Below are 16,426 nucleotides of genomic sequence, written 5' to 3'. Positions count from 1 at the left end.
AAGATGAGCGTCTTCTCCGACTGATGATAGGTTTCTCTACTGTGAGAATATGTTGAATATATATTATTTCGTGGTAGGTTGTAGGTGCTTTGTCCATTTTCTGCTTGTTCTGAATGTAAATTTGCAGACAGTTATTAACACAACTTAAAACGCTTCAGTGTTTACTAAATAAATAAAGGTGCAATGTGCCTCTGAACCAGCAGATGGCGACATAGGACAAATCCATTGTGCCTTTACCAGAATCATAACAGGAAGCCATGTCTTAATGTGACCAAAGAAGAGGATCAGTTTACCACATCATTATTCTGAATAAACTACATACACATTTAAGAGATGTATTACACAGAGAGAAGCAGCTTTTGGGAGCAACGCTAAAGAAATCTAAATCTGAAGACAAGGAAGCTGCGTTTAGTTGCTGCGTTATGTTCAGACAGGACTTGAGGAACTCTGATCTGGTGCTGCTTAAAGAAAAGACACAGGTGGCATCAGTTGATCAATACTGAAAAGCTGGAAGCACTGAGGGAGTGGAGGGACAGGAAATGGATGCCAAAATAAAAGCTGGAACCGGACATCACTGTCCACTAGTGATGGTAGATGAGGCGTCATGAAGCGTTTAGACACTTTGCAAAACTGTATTGATACTGTGTCACTGAATACTGACACCTGCTGGACGTTAAAACTCCCTACAGGCAACATAAATGACAGACTCAGCTGACACTGACTCCATGACCTAATATGTACAATAATAAAATTTAATTAAGTCATTGTATTTTTATATAGTATTATTTCATATCTGATATTTTTAGATACAGTCGATAAAGTGGACATGTATCATAACAATCTAAGTGAACATGTTGTTAATGAGGATGCCTTTTTCCTTTTTTCTAAACAAACTTGGTCTGTCTGCCCACTGCAATGAGGAGATCTTGTTAATGGACATCTAAAAACAACAAAACAACAAATTGAAACAACAAAGTGTTGATGGTGTCAACACACTGAGGTGGTTTTGTTTAAATAGGAAAGTTCTGTCGAATGTGACATTTTACCTGCAGAAAATAATATGATTAGTAAACTAAGAGTCACTTTGAAATTGATCTTAATTCAGAGATCAAGTGAAAACTTTTTAAAATTAATTAATTATTTTATTATTACACTTTACTTTATTATAAAATAAATTAAATGAGACACCTTATTTCCAATATGAGATCAAAATGGCGGAAACCTTTCCTTTGGCCTGAGGCTGCTCCATAATTATAGATGAATTTGACGATGAACGGCAAACGCTCATGGATTCCATTCAGCAGATGCAGCCCGACACATGCGCTTCCTCGTAAACACGTCTGTCGCGTCACACAGTGACTGATACAGGAACTGTATCTACCGGAGAATATGTAGTTGGTCTCAAAGAAGTCATTCTTTTGTTAAACATAATATACTGTACGTTCAATTCTTCTGGACCTCACAGATAACACACACCTACATGTGTAACCGGGTTACAGACATCACACCATAAATAATGACAGGATGTCCTACAGGTTACAGTACATGTACCACAGCGGATCCCAAGATCAGATTGACATCAGATCGACGTCAGACTGAACAGGCTTCAATCTCATGGTCTCACAGAAAAGCAACGTCCACGGTACCGGCCGGGAGCAGGCAGACGGGCTCAAACAGGCAGGGTTCCAAACACGGCCCGGCACAGATCAGGCGTCAATAACCAGAGAGCGAGGCAGCGTCAAGACAAGAAGCAGGGTCGGAACACGGGCACAGCTCACAGTAACGGAGCAGCTGAAGGAGAGTGAAGGAGCTGAAATAAGAGACGGCAGCTGAGGCACCGGGTTGAAGCTGCACATACACAGACAGGAACGGAACAGGAAGTAGTAGAGAGGAACGTCACAGAGACGGACCGTGCAGCACAAACCAACTTCAACAAACCGAAATCCAAAGAATTTCCATGTCTCTATGTTTACTGTGTGTGAAATGTGAAGCATTTCGTGTTTATTGCTGGGTTTTATTGTGTGGAGAGTCTGAGTCAGTCTTTAGTATGAGCTGCTTTTGTTCAGTTACTGTAGCTGCCGTTGACCTTTGACTGGTAGTGATCTACTATCGCACCAGGAGAGCAGCTCTCAGCTCTGCTGTATATTAGTCTATGCTTTATATGAGGCAGCTTCTGACGGGAGGGATTGAAGTCACATTCGCTGCAGATCATTAGTTACAGTCATGCGGGTGTGACCTCATGCAGTCACATGCTGCAGAACCAGTGTATCAGCACCTTTTAGTTCCTCACCGTGTAGAAGGAATGAACCCACGATGGCACAGGTACATTCAGCCTCACTAACGTCTGTATCATAGATTAGCATTAATGTGGAGCGTTGATGTAAAAAGCAGGATTTTCCTGTTCAGACCAGTGCTTTGGCTGAGGGCGTGAGAGGACACGAGCTCGTCACCAGACCAGACGTTCTAACAGGAACCAAAAGTGAAACGTGCGGACGCGCATTAGTGCAGCCTCGTCTTCTTCACTGGCTTCAGGTGATGGGACGGTCCACTGGAGCCCGGGTCAGAACCTCGGCGCTGCTCGTCTGCCTGCTGCTCATGGGCCTCAGTGCAGGTAACGCATGGTGACTTCCTGCTGGGACGCTCCTCCTGTCCGTCTCACCCCCATGCGTGCATTTCCAGCCCAGTCCAAGCTGCTGGTTCCGTCCCGGCCGGTGGTGGTGCCGCCCGGCAGCGACGTCACTCTGCCTTGTGGCCTGGACTCCGCTGTGGACGTGACGGCCGAGACGCTGGAGTGGACCCGGCCCGACCTGAGCCCCAGGTTCGTGCTCGTGTGGCGTTCAGGGCAGGAGTTCGTCAACATTAAGAACCCGGCGTTCGCCGGGCGGACGGCGCTGTTCGCTGACGAGCTGAAGACGGGAAACCTTTCCCTGAAGCTGTCGTCCGTGGCTGTGGCTGATGAGGGCACCTACAAATGCTTCGTTCCTGATAAGAGTGAAGAGGCCTTTGTGGAGCTGATCGTCGGTACGTAAAAGTCTGCTTTAGGGAACGCTGAGTCAAAGCTGCGTTTGTGAACACGTGAATGTGACACTTTACTCACTGGCTTCAAGAACCAGTCTGGAGTCAGGCTTCTTCAAACCTGTGTTGACTGATCATATCTGAGTCTCACTCATGACACTCGGTCACAGCTCGTCTGTAAAAGCAGTGACCTAAAACAATGATAGGTTTGTGAAAAGCCATTGGCTTTTATGCTGAAGCCAAAGCCTGGTACAAAGTGACAGTGGTTAAAGTGGAAGTTCAGTAACTGGTTCCACCACCTCGCAGTGACCTCATAGACTTTCAGCTCCGATAACATCTGTTCAGGAGCAACATTAGACTGTTCCTTATAAAACGTCTACATCCTGTACAGTGGGACGACTGGTACCAACATAACAGGATCATCCTGATGGTTTAGGCACCGTGAACAACTGACTGTAGGGATCAAGGTGTGATCCAACAGAACTCTAGCAGGTTAAATGGACAATGTTTATGTTTCAAAATCAGATCACGACCATGTTTTGCACAGAACCTCTGTTGTCATGTTCTGCTTCAGCTGTTGCTGCGTCGCCCGTCGTCAGTTTATCAGGACTCGACAGAGACAGAGGTGGAGTGGTGCTGGAGTGTAGGAGTGGAGGCTGGTTCCCAGAGCCTGAGCTGCTGTGGCTGGACGCTGAGGGAAAGCTCCTCTCTGCTGGACCTACAGAGACAGTCAGAGGTTCTGATGACCTCTATACTGTCAGCAGCAGAGTGACTGTGGACAAGAGACACAGCAGCAGATACACATGCAGAGTCCAGCAGACCTCCAGCAGACAGAAAACAGAGGCTCACATACACGTTCCAGGTGAACACGAGTCCCAATTATTCTGAAAAAAAAACATTTATACATGTCAATGACTGCATTTACAGTAGTTGTTTGTGTTTTCTTATTTCAGATGATTTCTTTAACTTTCCATCTGCATCCTCTGCTGCTACAGTTGGTTTATCCATCACTTTGGCTGTTTGCACTGTGATTTTTCTTCTGTTGTTTTTGTTGAAGATAAAAAACATCATCAGTAAGTCATTTAATTGTAAAAAACAGTACAGTTGGCAAGATGTGTTTTTAGTTGTTAGTTGTTCTGTCCTGGAATGTGAATAGAAGCCTTTTGCACTTGAATGTTTTCACAGACTGCCAAAGACATTGGAGGGATGGAAATGATAGGGAAAGGAAGACGCTCATGACGAACAAGGTGCAAATAGATGCATGTACATGTAAATATGTAAAAAACAGTAAAGACAGCTCATAGATCAAATATCTGTAGGACAGGTCAGAGATAAAGAGACGGCAAAAACAGAATGAAAGCTGAAAGTGGGATTAAAGTGAAACTCCTAATAAATAATAATTATTCATTTAAATTGCAAACATATATTTTGTGGAAATAAAATAATGAAAGGTTATGTTAAATGTGTTAAATATAAATTGAAACCTATGGAAACCTTGATGGAGTTTCATGTCTGTCACCTAAACAATAACACATCTAATCAGCAGATGAGGGAGGAAGCAGAGGAGAGAGAAAAGACCCTAAGAGCACAGATTAATGCGAAGAAGAGAGAGGTGGGTCCACATTACCCTTACACTGTATGTGATGCCATGACATGCAAACGAGTGCAGGTTGAAGGATAGAATGATAAAAAAAAAAGCTTTATTAAATGGAAGAAAAGTTTTCTCATGTTTATTCAAACTTGTCACGTTTTTACCAGGTTGAACAGCAACAAACTGAGCTGCATCAGCTACAAGCAGAGAAGAAGAAGAAAGAAACTAATCTGCTCAGTCTAAAGCAAAAGGAGGAGAACGTGATCAAGGAGGTTTATCTAACGTCATTTGTTGTGAATGTGCAATGAACTCAGTTAGTAACAAACAAGTCAGGTTTACTTTCATGAGTAACTTTTATAAGTGTATTTTAGATTTCCATAAAATGCCGTAAATTATAGATATCTGTAATTGCAATTGTGCCAAGGCAGAATGTAGTTGTGGATATCTTAAATGACAGTTTTGACTAGGCGGGAATACATATCCATAATGTTTAATCTGACTATCTAATAGTATCTATTAGCCCATTAGTGAGGCGTCGTTAGCTAACAAGCTCTAAGAGCAGATGCTTTGTAGCGAATGAGAGGAGCCGACTCTTCAGCCGCCATTTGTCGGCTCTGCTGAAAATCCATACACAAGAACCCCAGACTAGTTTTATGGGCGCACCATTCGGCCAATCACGTACGAGGAGTGTAGTGGTACAAGTACACAGATGGGCCGCCAGATTTAAAAGCAGTCAGAAAGTAGTCAGTAGTCTGAAAAGTACTCAGAAAAACAGCACCTGGAAGCATGAGAGCAGCCAATAGAAACATGAAAAACAGTGTTTGTGATGTCAGCAAGTGAGGAACAGAAAGGTTTGAGTTTGATATGCTGAGTCTTCAAATTATAAGTACTAAGTGATTTAGAATATCAGTCATGTGATATCTATTTCTTCTTTCTCGCAGCTTCAAACAATCAGAGCCGCAAAGACTCATGTCTTTAGTAAAGTAAGTATTTTACGGCCATTGTATAGAAAACATTTACTCTGTGGAAACATCAAAGTTCATCTTATCTCATTAGTTTCTTAATTATCAGTTAGCCAAAACTCACAGAACACAAATTAGCTAATGATTATTTACTGAAGCTCTGACACTGCAACACAGTGGGTTTGAGCAGGACACATTTCAAACAGAGGGAACACTAACATAACACATCCTAGATCTGATTGAATTAAATATTCGTATTTAAATACTTTTTTAGTTGAATGTGCTGACAACAAAATCAACAAAATCAAATTTATAAACTAATGGATTTGGAGTCACATTAAAAATGAAAGTGGAAAAACACAGTACAGGAAGATCCAACGTTGATGTAATGCCCTTAAAACAAGTCTGGATGAGGCCCAGTGGTGTGTGTGGTGTCTCCACGCGCTGTATGAGCTCCCTACAACATCTGGACATGTTCCTGAGGAGGTGGTGACGGTCTCCTGAGGGATCTCCTCCCAGACCTGAACTAAAGCGTCCACCAACTCCTGGACAGTCTGTGGAGCAACGTGGTGTTGGTGGATGGAGCGAGTGCTCCATTGGATTCAGGTCTGGGGAACGGACGGGCCAGTCCATAGTCCACAGCACCAGTGCCTTCGTCCTGCAGGAGCTGCTGACACACTCCAGGAACATGAGGTCTAGCATTGTCTTGCATCAGGAGGAACCCAGGGCATGTGGTCTCACATGGAGTCTGAGGACCTCCTCTCAGTAGCTAATGGCAGTCAGGCTGCCTCTGGAGAGCAGATGGAGCCCTCCAGAGAGATGCCCCCCCACACACACACACCAGTACTGACCCTCTGCCAAACTGGTTGTGCTGGAGGATGTTGCCGGCAGCAGAACGTTCCACAGACTCGTCTGTCACGTCTGTCACATGCGCTCAGTGTGAACCTGGCTTCATCTGTGAGGAGCACAGGACGCCAGTGGCCAGTTTGACAGTCTTTGTGTTCAAATGCCAAACGCCTGCACGGTGTTGGGCGGTAAACATCGGCCCTCATCGTGGAGTCGGTTTCTGACCGTTTGGACAGACACATGCACATTTGTGGCCATGCATTACAATGACTGGAGGCCATTGTGCAGGGCTCTGGCAGGCTGTCAATCAGCGTTGCCTCCTACAGTGAGTGGGCAGTTTGATTTCACAGAAGTGTGTTTGACTTGGAGTTACAGTGTTGTTTAACGTGTTCCCTGTTTTTGATCAGTGTATGTATTTAACACTACATACTACATTCTTGGCTTTCTCATTCATGTTTTTCAAAGGTCTTTGTGGAGTTTGTTTAACCACATGTTGTTCTAGGTTTTTACCAAGGATGAATATAATAATAAGAAGAGGCAAAAGAAAGCAGAACTGGAGAAACTGAAGGAAGAAGTGGAGATTGTCGAGAACCAGCTCCAGGATCAAATCAATAAGGTATTTTCTATCTCAAAACACTTTTAGTGAGATATTTTTTGTTTGTAGTTTATTGTTGCTCAAAACCAGGTTTGCACTAATGTCAAGTGTCAATTCAAATGAAAAGCAGAATTCTGTATCACAAACCAAGTTCACCTCCAGCAGACTTTATTGACACTGATTTAAAATGATGCTGTCAGAGTAGAGAGGGGAGGTCTCACCTCTCCTGACAAATACAACAATATGACTACAACAACATAAAATATATGTCCACTTTTTGTGGTATAAATGTTCTAAAATATAATTTGTCTCTAATTTCAATTAAGGTATTGTTTAATAATTTCCACTTTCCCAGTAAAAATCAATTTGTGAATTTTTTAAGCCAAGAAACCAGTAGGGCAGATGGACACAAAACTCAAACCATAACTAAAGGGCTGACATTCCCTTTCTGTTTCACATTTGGCTCCAGTATAATATTTGCAGCCTTCAGACGGATTCATTCTACACCATGACTTTGTACAACCTGCCTAATGTGTTTATCAATGTTTTTGTGTCATGATTACTTTTCTGATTGCGTTAACTCTTGAGGGGAGGCTGGACAGGTCCGCGCCTCATCCAGCAGGGGGCGCTCCTGACGTCCTTAACATAGGCAAAAAACACAAATGTTTTTTAGTTGAACTGACTGACTATAAGTAAAAAAAAATAATAAAGTGCTTGAAAGGTCCATTTTGACCTGTGAGAGTTTGAGTTAAGTTATATTTTCTGTTATCCTAATGAAGAGCAAACCTGTAAAACTAATTAAACAGAATGTAAAGTTTTAAAAAGAACTTAAAACATCCCTGAGGGTCAAAATTAAACATTTACACGTCTACAGTATACAGTACTTTAGAATGAATTGTGAAAAGCACAGGCTAAAGATCAAACTGAGACAATTTGTCTCTTACGGCTTATATAAGAAATATTCTCTCATGTTCCATTGGTTGAGGAAGGAATGATGATAAAATATGAAAGGTGCCCAATTATAACATGCATTCTGACAATTACACAGTTAATATGTAAAATCTGGCTCAGAGGAACTCATCTAGCCATCAACCATGTCATTGCATATTTATATTTTCCATCTCTGGTGATGATGTAGCACATTAATTTACCTCTTTTCCCTCAGGTTTTAATCAAACAAAATGAAGTGATCAGTCTACTTCAGGATGCAATTGAATCGAATGAGATTCTGGTGGGAGGTCAAGAAATCAACAGCACTGAGGTTCATCTTTTTATTTTAGTTTGAACCTGTCGTTGGCCTCATGAATCACTGTATCACTGTACAACTATCATTGATTACTTTTACTCCATTAATACAAACAGTGATCAGCTCTTCTCTTGTTCATATGTTGTCTGTGTTCATTGCTCTGTGTCAGATCAAGAATCAGACATATAACCAGCTCCAGGAGCAGCAGAGAAAAGAAGAGAGAGAAGCTGAGAAGGGAGTAAAAACCCTGGAAGAGAAGCTGGAAACCAAGAACAAAGAGGTTTAATATCTGTGTCATCTTTGTTGTCAAGGGCAACAAAGTCAACCTCATGTAAACAACTGAAACAATTTCCTTGTGTCACTGTTCTGTCAGGTTGAACAGAAACAAACAGAGCTGCAGCAGCTACAGGAGGACATAAAGAACAGAGAGAAGATTGTGGAAAGTGTGAAGACAGGGCTGGAAAAGACAAAGGTTTGTTGCTGCTGCTGCTCCTGTATGGGGTGCCAAATGTAAAAGGAGCACCTATAACTAGTTTTCTCACATTTAACTAAATGACACAACATGTTTTCTCACATTTAGTTAAATGTGCAAAAGTCTAAATGTAAATGTTAAATGTTAAATGTAAATGTTAAATGTTAAATGTAAATGTTAAATGTAAATGTTAAATGTAAATGTTAAATGTTAAATGTAAATGTTAAATGTAAATGTTAAATGTTAAATGTAAATGTTAAATGTAAATGTTAAATGTAAATGTTAAATGTTAAATGTAAATGTTAAATGTAAATGTTAAATGCTAAATGTTAAATGTAAATGTTAAATGTTAAATGTTAAATGTAAATGTTAAATGTTAAATGTAAATGTTAAATGTTAAATGTTAAATGTTAAATGTTAAATGTAAATGTTAAATGTTAAATGTAAATGTTAAATGTTGGCCGAGCGTAAAACTGAATATTCATGAATGGGCAAGTAGACTCCATCCCTACCCTCAAACAGCGCTGGTCTCAGATCAGAGACGCGAACTCAATCACCTCAAACAGTGCGCGCAAACCCCGCCCACACTCTGATCTGGAAAACTTTTGTTTTTAGCCTGGACGTAACTTCGACTAGCTAGTATAGTAGCCAAACTAATTCTCCACCGGGCGCCACAGAAATATTCTTTTTAAACCTACTTGACTTCTCATTAATGGGTGTTTACGACAGAACGGCAGTTTGAAGCGGAGCCTCAGCCCGCACACCTGCCGTTACAGCCCGTTCAATCTCCCCCAACGGGAGGGAGTCGGAGCTGGCGGCCATGATGGCTTCGACTTCAAGCTTCTCTCCAGTATTTTCGTGCACCGATCCAGAGTCAGATGCGGGCGGAGCTATGCGTACTGTTTGACGTGTTTGAGTTCGCGTCTCTGATTTTGAGACCAGCGCGAGTTTTACACTCGGCCAACATTTAACATTTACATTTAACATTTAACATTTACATTTAACATTTAACATTTAGATTTAACATTTAACATTGTACATTTAACATTTAACATTTACATTTAACATTAACATTTATATTTAACATTTAACATTTAGATTTAACATTTAACATTACATTTAACATTTAACATTTATATTTAACATTTAACATTTAGATTAACATTTAACATTTACATTTATATTTAACATTTACATTTATATTTAACATTTACATTTAGACTTTTGCACATTTAACTAAATGTGAGAAAACATGTTGTGTCATTTAGTTAAATGTGAGAAAACTAGTTATAGGTTCTACTTTTACATTTGGCACCCCATACTCCTGTTGTTCTTGATATTAGTTCTTGTATTGCTGTTTTTAGTCAGAAACAACTTAAATGGCTTGAAAACAACAGCTTTACCTACAGACAGGAAGTGCACTGAGTCATAGCAGTTTCCAATTTCTACCAAAGGATGCAGAAATAATAAACTGACTTTACTAGATGTCAGGGAGAATGTGTCCATGCTGGAACTTGACAGCAGTTCCAACATGGGAACAGGCAGGCAGTTATTGTAGTGATTAGTGGAAATAGTTGTTCAGATAGATAATTGTATTGTGTCCTCTGCACTCTAAGTGCCAGAGGGATCAAACCAGGGATGTTCCACCTATTGAGCTTCCATTTGGCTTCATGAGAGAGGGAGACAAGAAGAGCAACACAGCAGAAGTAAGAGGAAGTTTAGAGTTCAGGGCTTTTCTAACTTTTCCTGTAAAAAAAGAGCTGAGTTCACGCTGTAAAAGGTTTAGTCACATGTCTCTTCCACAAAGGAGCCACAACAAACAGAAGCTCTGCTGAACGATCTGGAGAAGAAGGAGCTGCTGTTACAGAGCACAGTCAAAGAGGTTTGTAGCTTTAATTAGACTCTTCTTTTCACTGTCAGATCTGTTTAGTTTTATTTTATCTCCTCTCAGGTTGAGACCCAACATGTAACTAATAAACTGTCTCTGTTTTCAAGTCATGATGTACAGTAAGACACTGCCTTGTTTTCATGTCAGTTTTGCATAGAATCTACTGTAATAGTTAGATGATGTATTGTCTCTAAATAAAACATAATATCATACCACGTGTTTCACATATTCACTGTTGTCTTTTTCTCGTAGTTTGAAAACAAACAAACTGAACTGAGGCTACTTCAGGAAATGATTGAGATCATTAAAGGAAGCCTGCAGATGATGGAACGCCAACAAAGCAACAACGTGAGAAACGGGAAACAGAGAAGAGAACAACCTGCAGATAATGAAGAACAAGCTGCAGAACACAAACAAGCCAACAACGTTAAGGTCCATCTTTGTGTTTTAGCTAAATCTATGTAACTGTTATCACGAACAGTCCTACAGTATTTAACAGAGGTGAAATACATTTTCCAGTGTAAATCACTCAATGCTGATCTGTTCAACATTGCATAGTTATAATGCTGCACATACAGTTAACAGCTAATATGTCTTCTACATGTCAGTTACACTCAGATGTTCAGAAAGTTAAACAGATACAGGATCAGCAGATGAAGGAGGAAGATAAAAAAGAAGGATGTTGTTGTTGTTGTTGTTGCTCTTCTTGTTCTTGTTCTTGTTCTTGTTCTTGTTCTTGTTCTTGTTCTTGTTCTTCTTCTTCTTCTTCCTCTTCTTCTTCTTCTTCTTCTTCTTCTTCTTCTTCAATGTCTTGAATACAATTGCTTTACATACAGACAGGAAGTGTACTGAGTCATAGCAGCACACAACAAGCAGACGATTTGCTGAACATTCTAGAGAAGAAGGAGCTGGTGTTACAGATTACAACCAAAGAGGTTTGTAGCTTTAATTAGACTCTTCTTTTCACAGTCAGATCTGTTTAGTTTTATTTTATCTCCTCTCAGGTTCAGACCCAACATGTAACTAATAAACTGTCTCTGTTTTCAAGTCATGATGTACAGTAAGACACTGCCTTGTTTTCATGTCAGTTTTGCATAGAAGCTACTGTAATAGTTAGATGATGTATTGTCTCTAAATAAAACATGTTATCATACAATGTGTTTCACATATTCACTGTTGTATTTTTCTCGTAGTTTGAAAACAAACAAACTGAACTGAGGCTACTTCAGGAAATGATAGCGATCATTAAAGGAAGCCTGCAGATGATGGAACGCCAACAAAGCAACAACGTTAAGGTTCATCTTTGTGTTTTAGCTAAATCTATGTAACTGTTATCATGAACAGTCTGATTTAACTGAGGTGTTCAACATTTAATAGTAATAATGCTGCACATACAGTTAACAGCTAATATCCCGGGACGGGATAAAGCCAAAAGGAGTTACTGTTACTTACTTACTTGTAAATATTTTTTTCTTCCAGACTAATAAGAAACAAAATGAAGTAAAGCAGGACGGGAAACAGAGAAGAGAACAACCTGCAGATAATGAAGAACAAGCTGCAGAACACAAACAAAAAGGTTTAATAAATTTGCCTTTTTTATTAGTATTGTTAGATAAATACAGTAATTAATGTCAAGATCAATGGATTGGACATCAAAACATCATGTTTAGTTCTGTACTTCCCTGATTGTAAATCTGATTCCAAAAGGAAACAAAATGCCACATATTGTTAAAAACAACTTTCCTTGTTGTCAGTTTTATCGTAAGAAGCCTAAGAACAGTAGCACCAAGAACAATGAGAATCAGTTAACATATGAACTGACAACATGTGATGTGTGTGTCAAACCATCAGATCTCAACATCATCACACGTCACCGTGAAGATGGAGGAAACACGGTTAATGTGACCGTCTGAGGAACCAGTGGAACAACGTAAACTAAGTGCTATTTAATGATAATGAAAATATGTTAGTAAAACGTCTCCACCTGAGAAGGTTTCACCAGGTTTTGTAGTTGGTTCTGTGACTTTTCTGTTTTACAGGTTGTCATTTTGCCTGATCCACTGACCTGCTGTCGTCCTGGAGATAAACGGCAGCTCAGCTACTTCTGAACCACTTCTTTGCCCTCTGTGTCTGCATGTGTCTATGGAGATGGACTTACTGTATCGGTGGCGCTTGTAGAAGACTGGACACTGGTGAGGCAGTGCTCCAGGCTCACATCATTTACACCGTGACCACACATTCCTGTAAAACCACGCTGGGACCCCCTCCTTCCAGCTCAGCTCCTCCTACAACAGGACGGCCCTCTCCTCATACTGTCCCTGTGCAGACTGCCCTGATACTGTAAGTCAGACTGGCTGAGAGATGATGGATCACTTCATCCACACTGATCAGACTCTCCAGGCTCATGCCTCATTATGGGATGTTCAAATATAGTGGAGCAGGTTAAGCTGAGAAACAGTCTGTGTGATGTTGGACTCTGGAGGGGACGTCTTCATCAACTGATAGTTGAATCAACACTGACTCTGACCAGTGGCACTGGTGAAGAAATGAATATGTGAAGGTCTGATCTGGGGTCTGTTTGAGTGTTTGAGGATGAACTGGAGCAACAAGATTTACTTAAAAAAAAAAAATAATGTCACAGATCATCCAAATGACTGAAAACATCTGTTACCCAAAAGAACATGATGATGTTCATGATGTTCTGGTAACTTTTGCATTTGTAGCTGTGTTGATTCTTCTGCTTCTCTTTTGAAAAATATTATTGGTAATGACCATAATGAATGTTGATCTGCATTTACATGTATCATGCAATGAATCGAGACCAAAGTGGGAGCTTCTATCCTGGTAAAAAGCCAAACATCCAGCTGTTTGTTCTTTCTATCCAGTCACTAGTAATGTGTTAGTGTGAGCCAGGTTTTTGAATCTAGTACATGTCTCAAAGAAGCCTCATTTCTGAGCCTGTGTCGATGACAAACGAGTCTCATTTTGCATTTTGACTAATTTAATTATTCAATAAAAACTTTCTACGTTAATACAGCAGCTTAATGGAGAGAAGAGAATTTCATGATGAATTATTAGAATGAAGTCAAAATAAATACAAATCAGTAACAAATTCAACCACAAACCATGTTTTTTCAAACATGAGCACTGATCACAGAACTGCACATGCATCAAACCAACATATAGTTAAGTTACACCAGTGCAGACTCTTAGAAGAACATCCAGTGATCAGCGCTATGAATCGTCTGTTAGAGTGTGGTTGGTCGCAGAGTTTGGCCCGAGTCAGAAACGAGGCTTCATCAGGTGAGTCGATGGTGAAACTACTTCAGCTTCAGCTCCATGAAGCTTCCCCTCGTCGCCACCCCTCACCTTTATGAAGACAGTCACATGCTGAAACTGGCCTCATGATCAGCCACAGTTTCACTTCCTGTTTGAGACACGCAACTCAGTCAGAGAAAACCTCCACCGAGTTTCAGACAGATGCCTGTGAGAAACGTTCACATGAAGCTGTGCAGCCAGTGACTCACACTAGAACCACACCTTTGTCCTGCTGAGCCCCCAAACGGACTTATCTCTATATCATGTGTCGTCATGTGACTCTGAATCTGCTGTAGACAATGAGTCCCAGCAGCAGAACCACCATCACCACGGTCAGAACCGCTCTCAGGACGATGAACGGAGGCATCGAGCCTGAGGACGGACACGCGTGATGAGCTGCAGAGACGAGACATCGACAGTAAACAGAGAGTGGGCACTAATAGCACTGACTGTAGGACTTACTGGGACCTTTAACAGCCAGCCAGCCGGGCGCTGACGCTCCTCCTCCAGACAGGCTGCAGCTGTAGAAGCCTTCGTCGGCCTTGGACACGCTGTGCAGCGTCGTCCTCCCTGTAGCGCTGCTCCGCAGGAAGACGCCGTCTTTGTAGAAAGCAGCTGTGGAGTTGGGAGAGATGCTGTTCTTACGGCAGAGCAGAGTCACATTAACGCCCTCCATCACAGGCAGGACGGGACAGAGCAGGACCACGGCGTCGGCTGGAAGACAACGGCTGGGGTTCAGATTGTGCTGGAGCCACGACGGGCGGAGGTGGAAGATGATGTGTTATTATTAAAAGCTGGTGTCATAGGTGTCAATGTGCTCAGTAAAGGGTCCGCATTAGTTTTCCCTCCCTACAAACAGAACCTGATGTAACGGTCGTGGGTCGTTCAGTTGCATCCCGTTGCTATGGTTACCTCTGACAAGCAGCCGGCTCTGGGGGGACTCTCCTGCTCCGGGGACGCTGCATTTGTAGAGTCCTTCATCAGACTGGGACACGCTGTGGACGCTCATCTCCCCCGTGGAGCTTCTTGCTACGAGCCGTCCGTCTTTGTAGAAATCAGCTGTGGAGCTGGAGGAAACCTTCTGTCTGCAGCGCAGAGTCACGCTCACGCCCTCCGTCACAGGAAGGACCGGACTCACCAGGATCACGGACCCGGCTGAACGGGTGACAGAGAGGCGTGAAAGCGGCGCGTGGCGGCGGCGGCGGCGCAGACGTGGACCCACCGGTGACGGAGATGTTGACGGCGCCGCTCCTCTGCCCCGTCTCCGTCTCACACCAGTAGCGGCCGCTGTCTCCTGGATAGGCTGTTTCCACGGTGCAGGAGAAGCTGCTCCACGGGCTCTGGAGGTCACACAGGGTGAGGAAGCCCTCGGCGTTCCTGAGGCCTCGGAGCTGAGAGGAGCCGCTCAGACCCTGGCAGTGAAAGGACACGGCCTCGTACTGGAAGTACTGCAGGCGGCTGGTGACGGCCCAGAAGTCTGCGTCTGTCAGCGGGTCAGAGGACGTTAGGAGGAGGACCAGGCCTGAACGGGCGCCGTGTGTGAGACGCTGCTCACCGCTGCTCTCCACGCGTGAACCCGGCAGAACCAGAAGCAGCATCACTAGGGAACAAAGGACCGTCAGTGACTTTTAGCAGCGGACACAGAAGCCGGTGAAGCTGCAGAACTCAGAGCCGCAGGCAGAGACCTGGAGCCTCCATGTCGTGTGGAGGCGTCTTCATGCTGTGACTGACTGTCAGTGTGTGTGTGATCCCACGTCTGCCTCAGTCGCTCCAACCACAGAACGCTGCCTGAGCAGCTCCCACCTCTCACCGGGCTCCGCCCACTTCCCTCTGCTGCTCGGGACTTCCTCATCCTTCTGCTTCACATCACTATTATGAAGCACAAACCAAAAGTCGGTCAATATTTAAGAACAGTCTTAACAGGAATAAGATTTACTGATTTAACTTTTAACGACTTACGGAACCAGGACTGTGCAGCACAGACTACCTGCCAAAATAGTAACTATCAGTGACTTTTAATTAATTAAAAACAGTATATAATTCTAGCAGCGTGTCTGGGTTTAATTTCCACATAATGTACTGGTTTCCAGTAGCGTCACGAGGATCTGTTTCATATCATCTCTGGGGTTTTCTACTTCCCTCTGTTTCATAGACAGTAAATGATTCTTACTCTGCTTCTACCATTAAACTCTGTAGATGAGAAGTAAAATCCATATGTTGCTTCTCATTAAATAAATCCTAAATGGTAAGGGCTGCAATATTGAGCTTGGTGTCATTGGAAAAGAATCTCCTTCTAGTTGTCAAAGAAAGAAACTGAATTGCTTATAGTTATAATGGAGCAAAATAACAGAAACACAAACCTGAGATAATTTTTTGATAAATCCTCGCCTGGATTTTTCCCTTTTATCTATAGACAAATATCTCCCTAGTGACTGGTAGCAGGACAAAACACAAAAGGGATCTAAAAGAGTGAAGTCTTATGCATTTATGTAT

At 42.2% G+C, this 16,426-nt stretch overlaps 2 protein-coding genes across 9 annotated transcripts; one reads left to right on the top strand and one right to left on the bottom strand.

Moving 5' to 3' along the window:
- Nucleotides 1-2,255: 2,255 nt before the first annotated feature.
- On the top strand, nucleotides 2,256-13,654 carry LOC114868087 (selection and upkeep of intraepithelial T-cells protein 5-like). 4 transcript variants are annotated; one of them, XM_029171430.3, is made up of 20 exons: nucleotides 2,263-2,322; nucleotides 2,407-2,611; nucleotides 2,680-3,021; nucleotides 3,590-3,877; nucleotides 3,969-4,088; nucleotides 4,201-4,262; nucleotides 4,559-4,627; nucleotides 4,774-4,878; nucleotides 5,548-5,589; nucleotides 6,917-7,030; nucleotides 8,175-8,270; nucleotides 8,425-8,535; nucleotides 8,629-8,727; nucleotides 10,535-10,609; nucleotides 10,868-11,047; nucleotides 11,452-11,550; nucleotides 11,809-11,910; nucleotides 12,095-12,191; nucleotides 12,467-12,545; nucleotides 12,655-13,654. In XM_029171430.3, exons 1-19 carry the CDS (start codon nucleotides 2,314-2,316, stop codon nucleotides 12,526-12,528), a joined length of 2,277 nt encoding a protein of 758 aa, XP_029027263.1. In that variant the 5' UTR covers nucleotides 2,263-2,313; the 3' UTR covers nucleotides 12,529-12,545; nucleotides 12,655-13,654. The 4 variants fall into 4 exon arrangements, 3 of the variants coding, with proteins under 3 accessions (XP_055369427.1, XP_029027263.1, XP_055369424.1); XM_055513449.1 differs by having other exon boundaries at nucleotides 2,264-2,322; nucleotides 4,562-4,627; XR_008696301.1 differs by lacking the exons at nucleotides 12,095-12,191; nucleotides 12,467-12,545; nucleotides 12,655-13,654 and having other exon boundaries at nucleotides 2,260-2,322; nucleotides 11,456-11,550.
- Nucleotides 13,599-15,546, bottom strand: LOC114843716 (sialoadhesin-like). 5 transcript variants are annotated; one of them, XR_008696430.1, is made up of 6 exons: nucleotides 15,489-15,546; nucleotides 15,156-15,416; nucleotides 14,846-15,088; nucleotides 14,396-14,647; nucleotides 14,143-14,329; nucleotides 13,599-14,042 (listed from the first exon to the last, which is right to left on the bottom strand). XR_008696430.1 is itself a non-coding variant. In XM_055513942.1 (6 exons), exons 1-5 carry the CDS (start codon nucleotides 15,529-15,531, stop codon nucleotides 14,205-14,207), a joined length of 924 nt encoding a protein of 307 aa, XP_055369917.1. In that variant the 5' UTR covers nucleotides 15,532-15,546; the 3' UTR covers nucleotides 13,599-14,042; nucleotides 14,156-14,204. The 5 variants fall into 5 exon arrangements, 4 of the variants coding, with proteins under 4 accessions (XP_055369917.1, XP_055369916.1, XP_028986365.2 ...); XM_055513942.1 differs by having other exon boundaries at nucleotides 14,156-14,329; XM_055513941.1 differs by having other exon boundaries at nucleotides 13,599-14,329.
- Nucleotides 15,547-16,426: the final 880 nt, after the last annotated feature.

The sequence above is a fragment of the Betta splendens genome, chromosome 2 (assembly GCF_900634795.4).
Source record: "Betta splendens chromosome 2, fBetSpl5.4, whole genome shotgun sequence".
NCBI classification, from domain to species: domain Eukaryota; kingdom Metazoa; phylum Chordata; class Actinopteri; order Anabantiformes; family Osphronemidae; genus Betta; species Betta splendens.
This window is presented reverse-complemented; position numbering and strand designations above follow the sequence as displayed.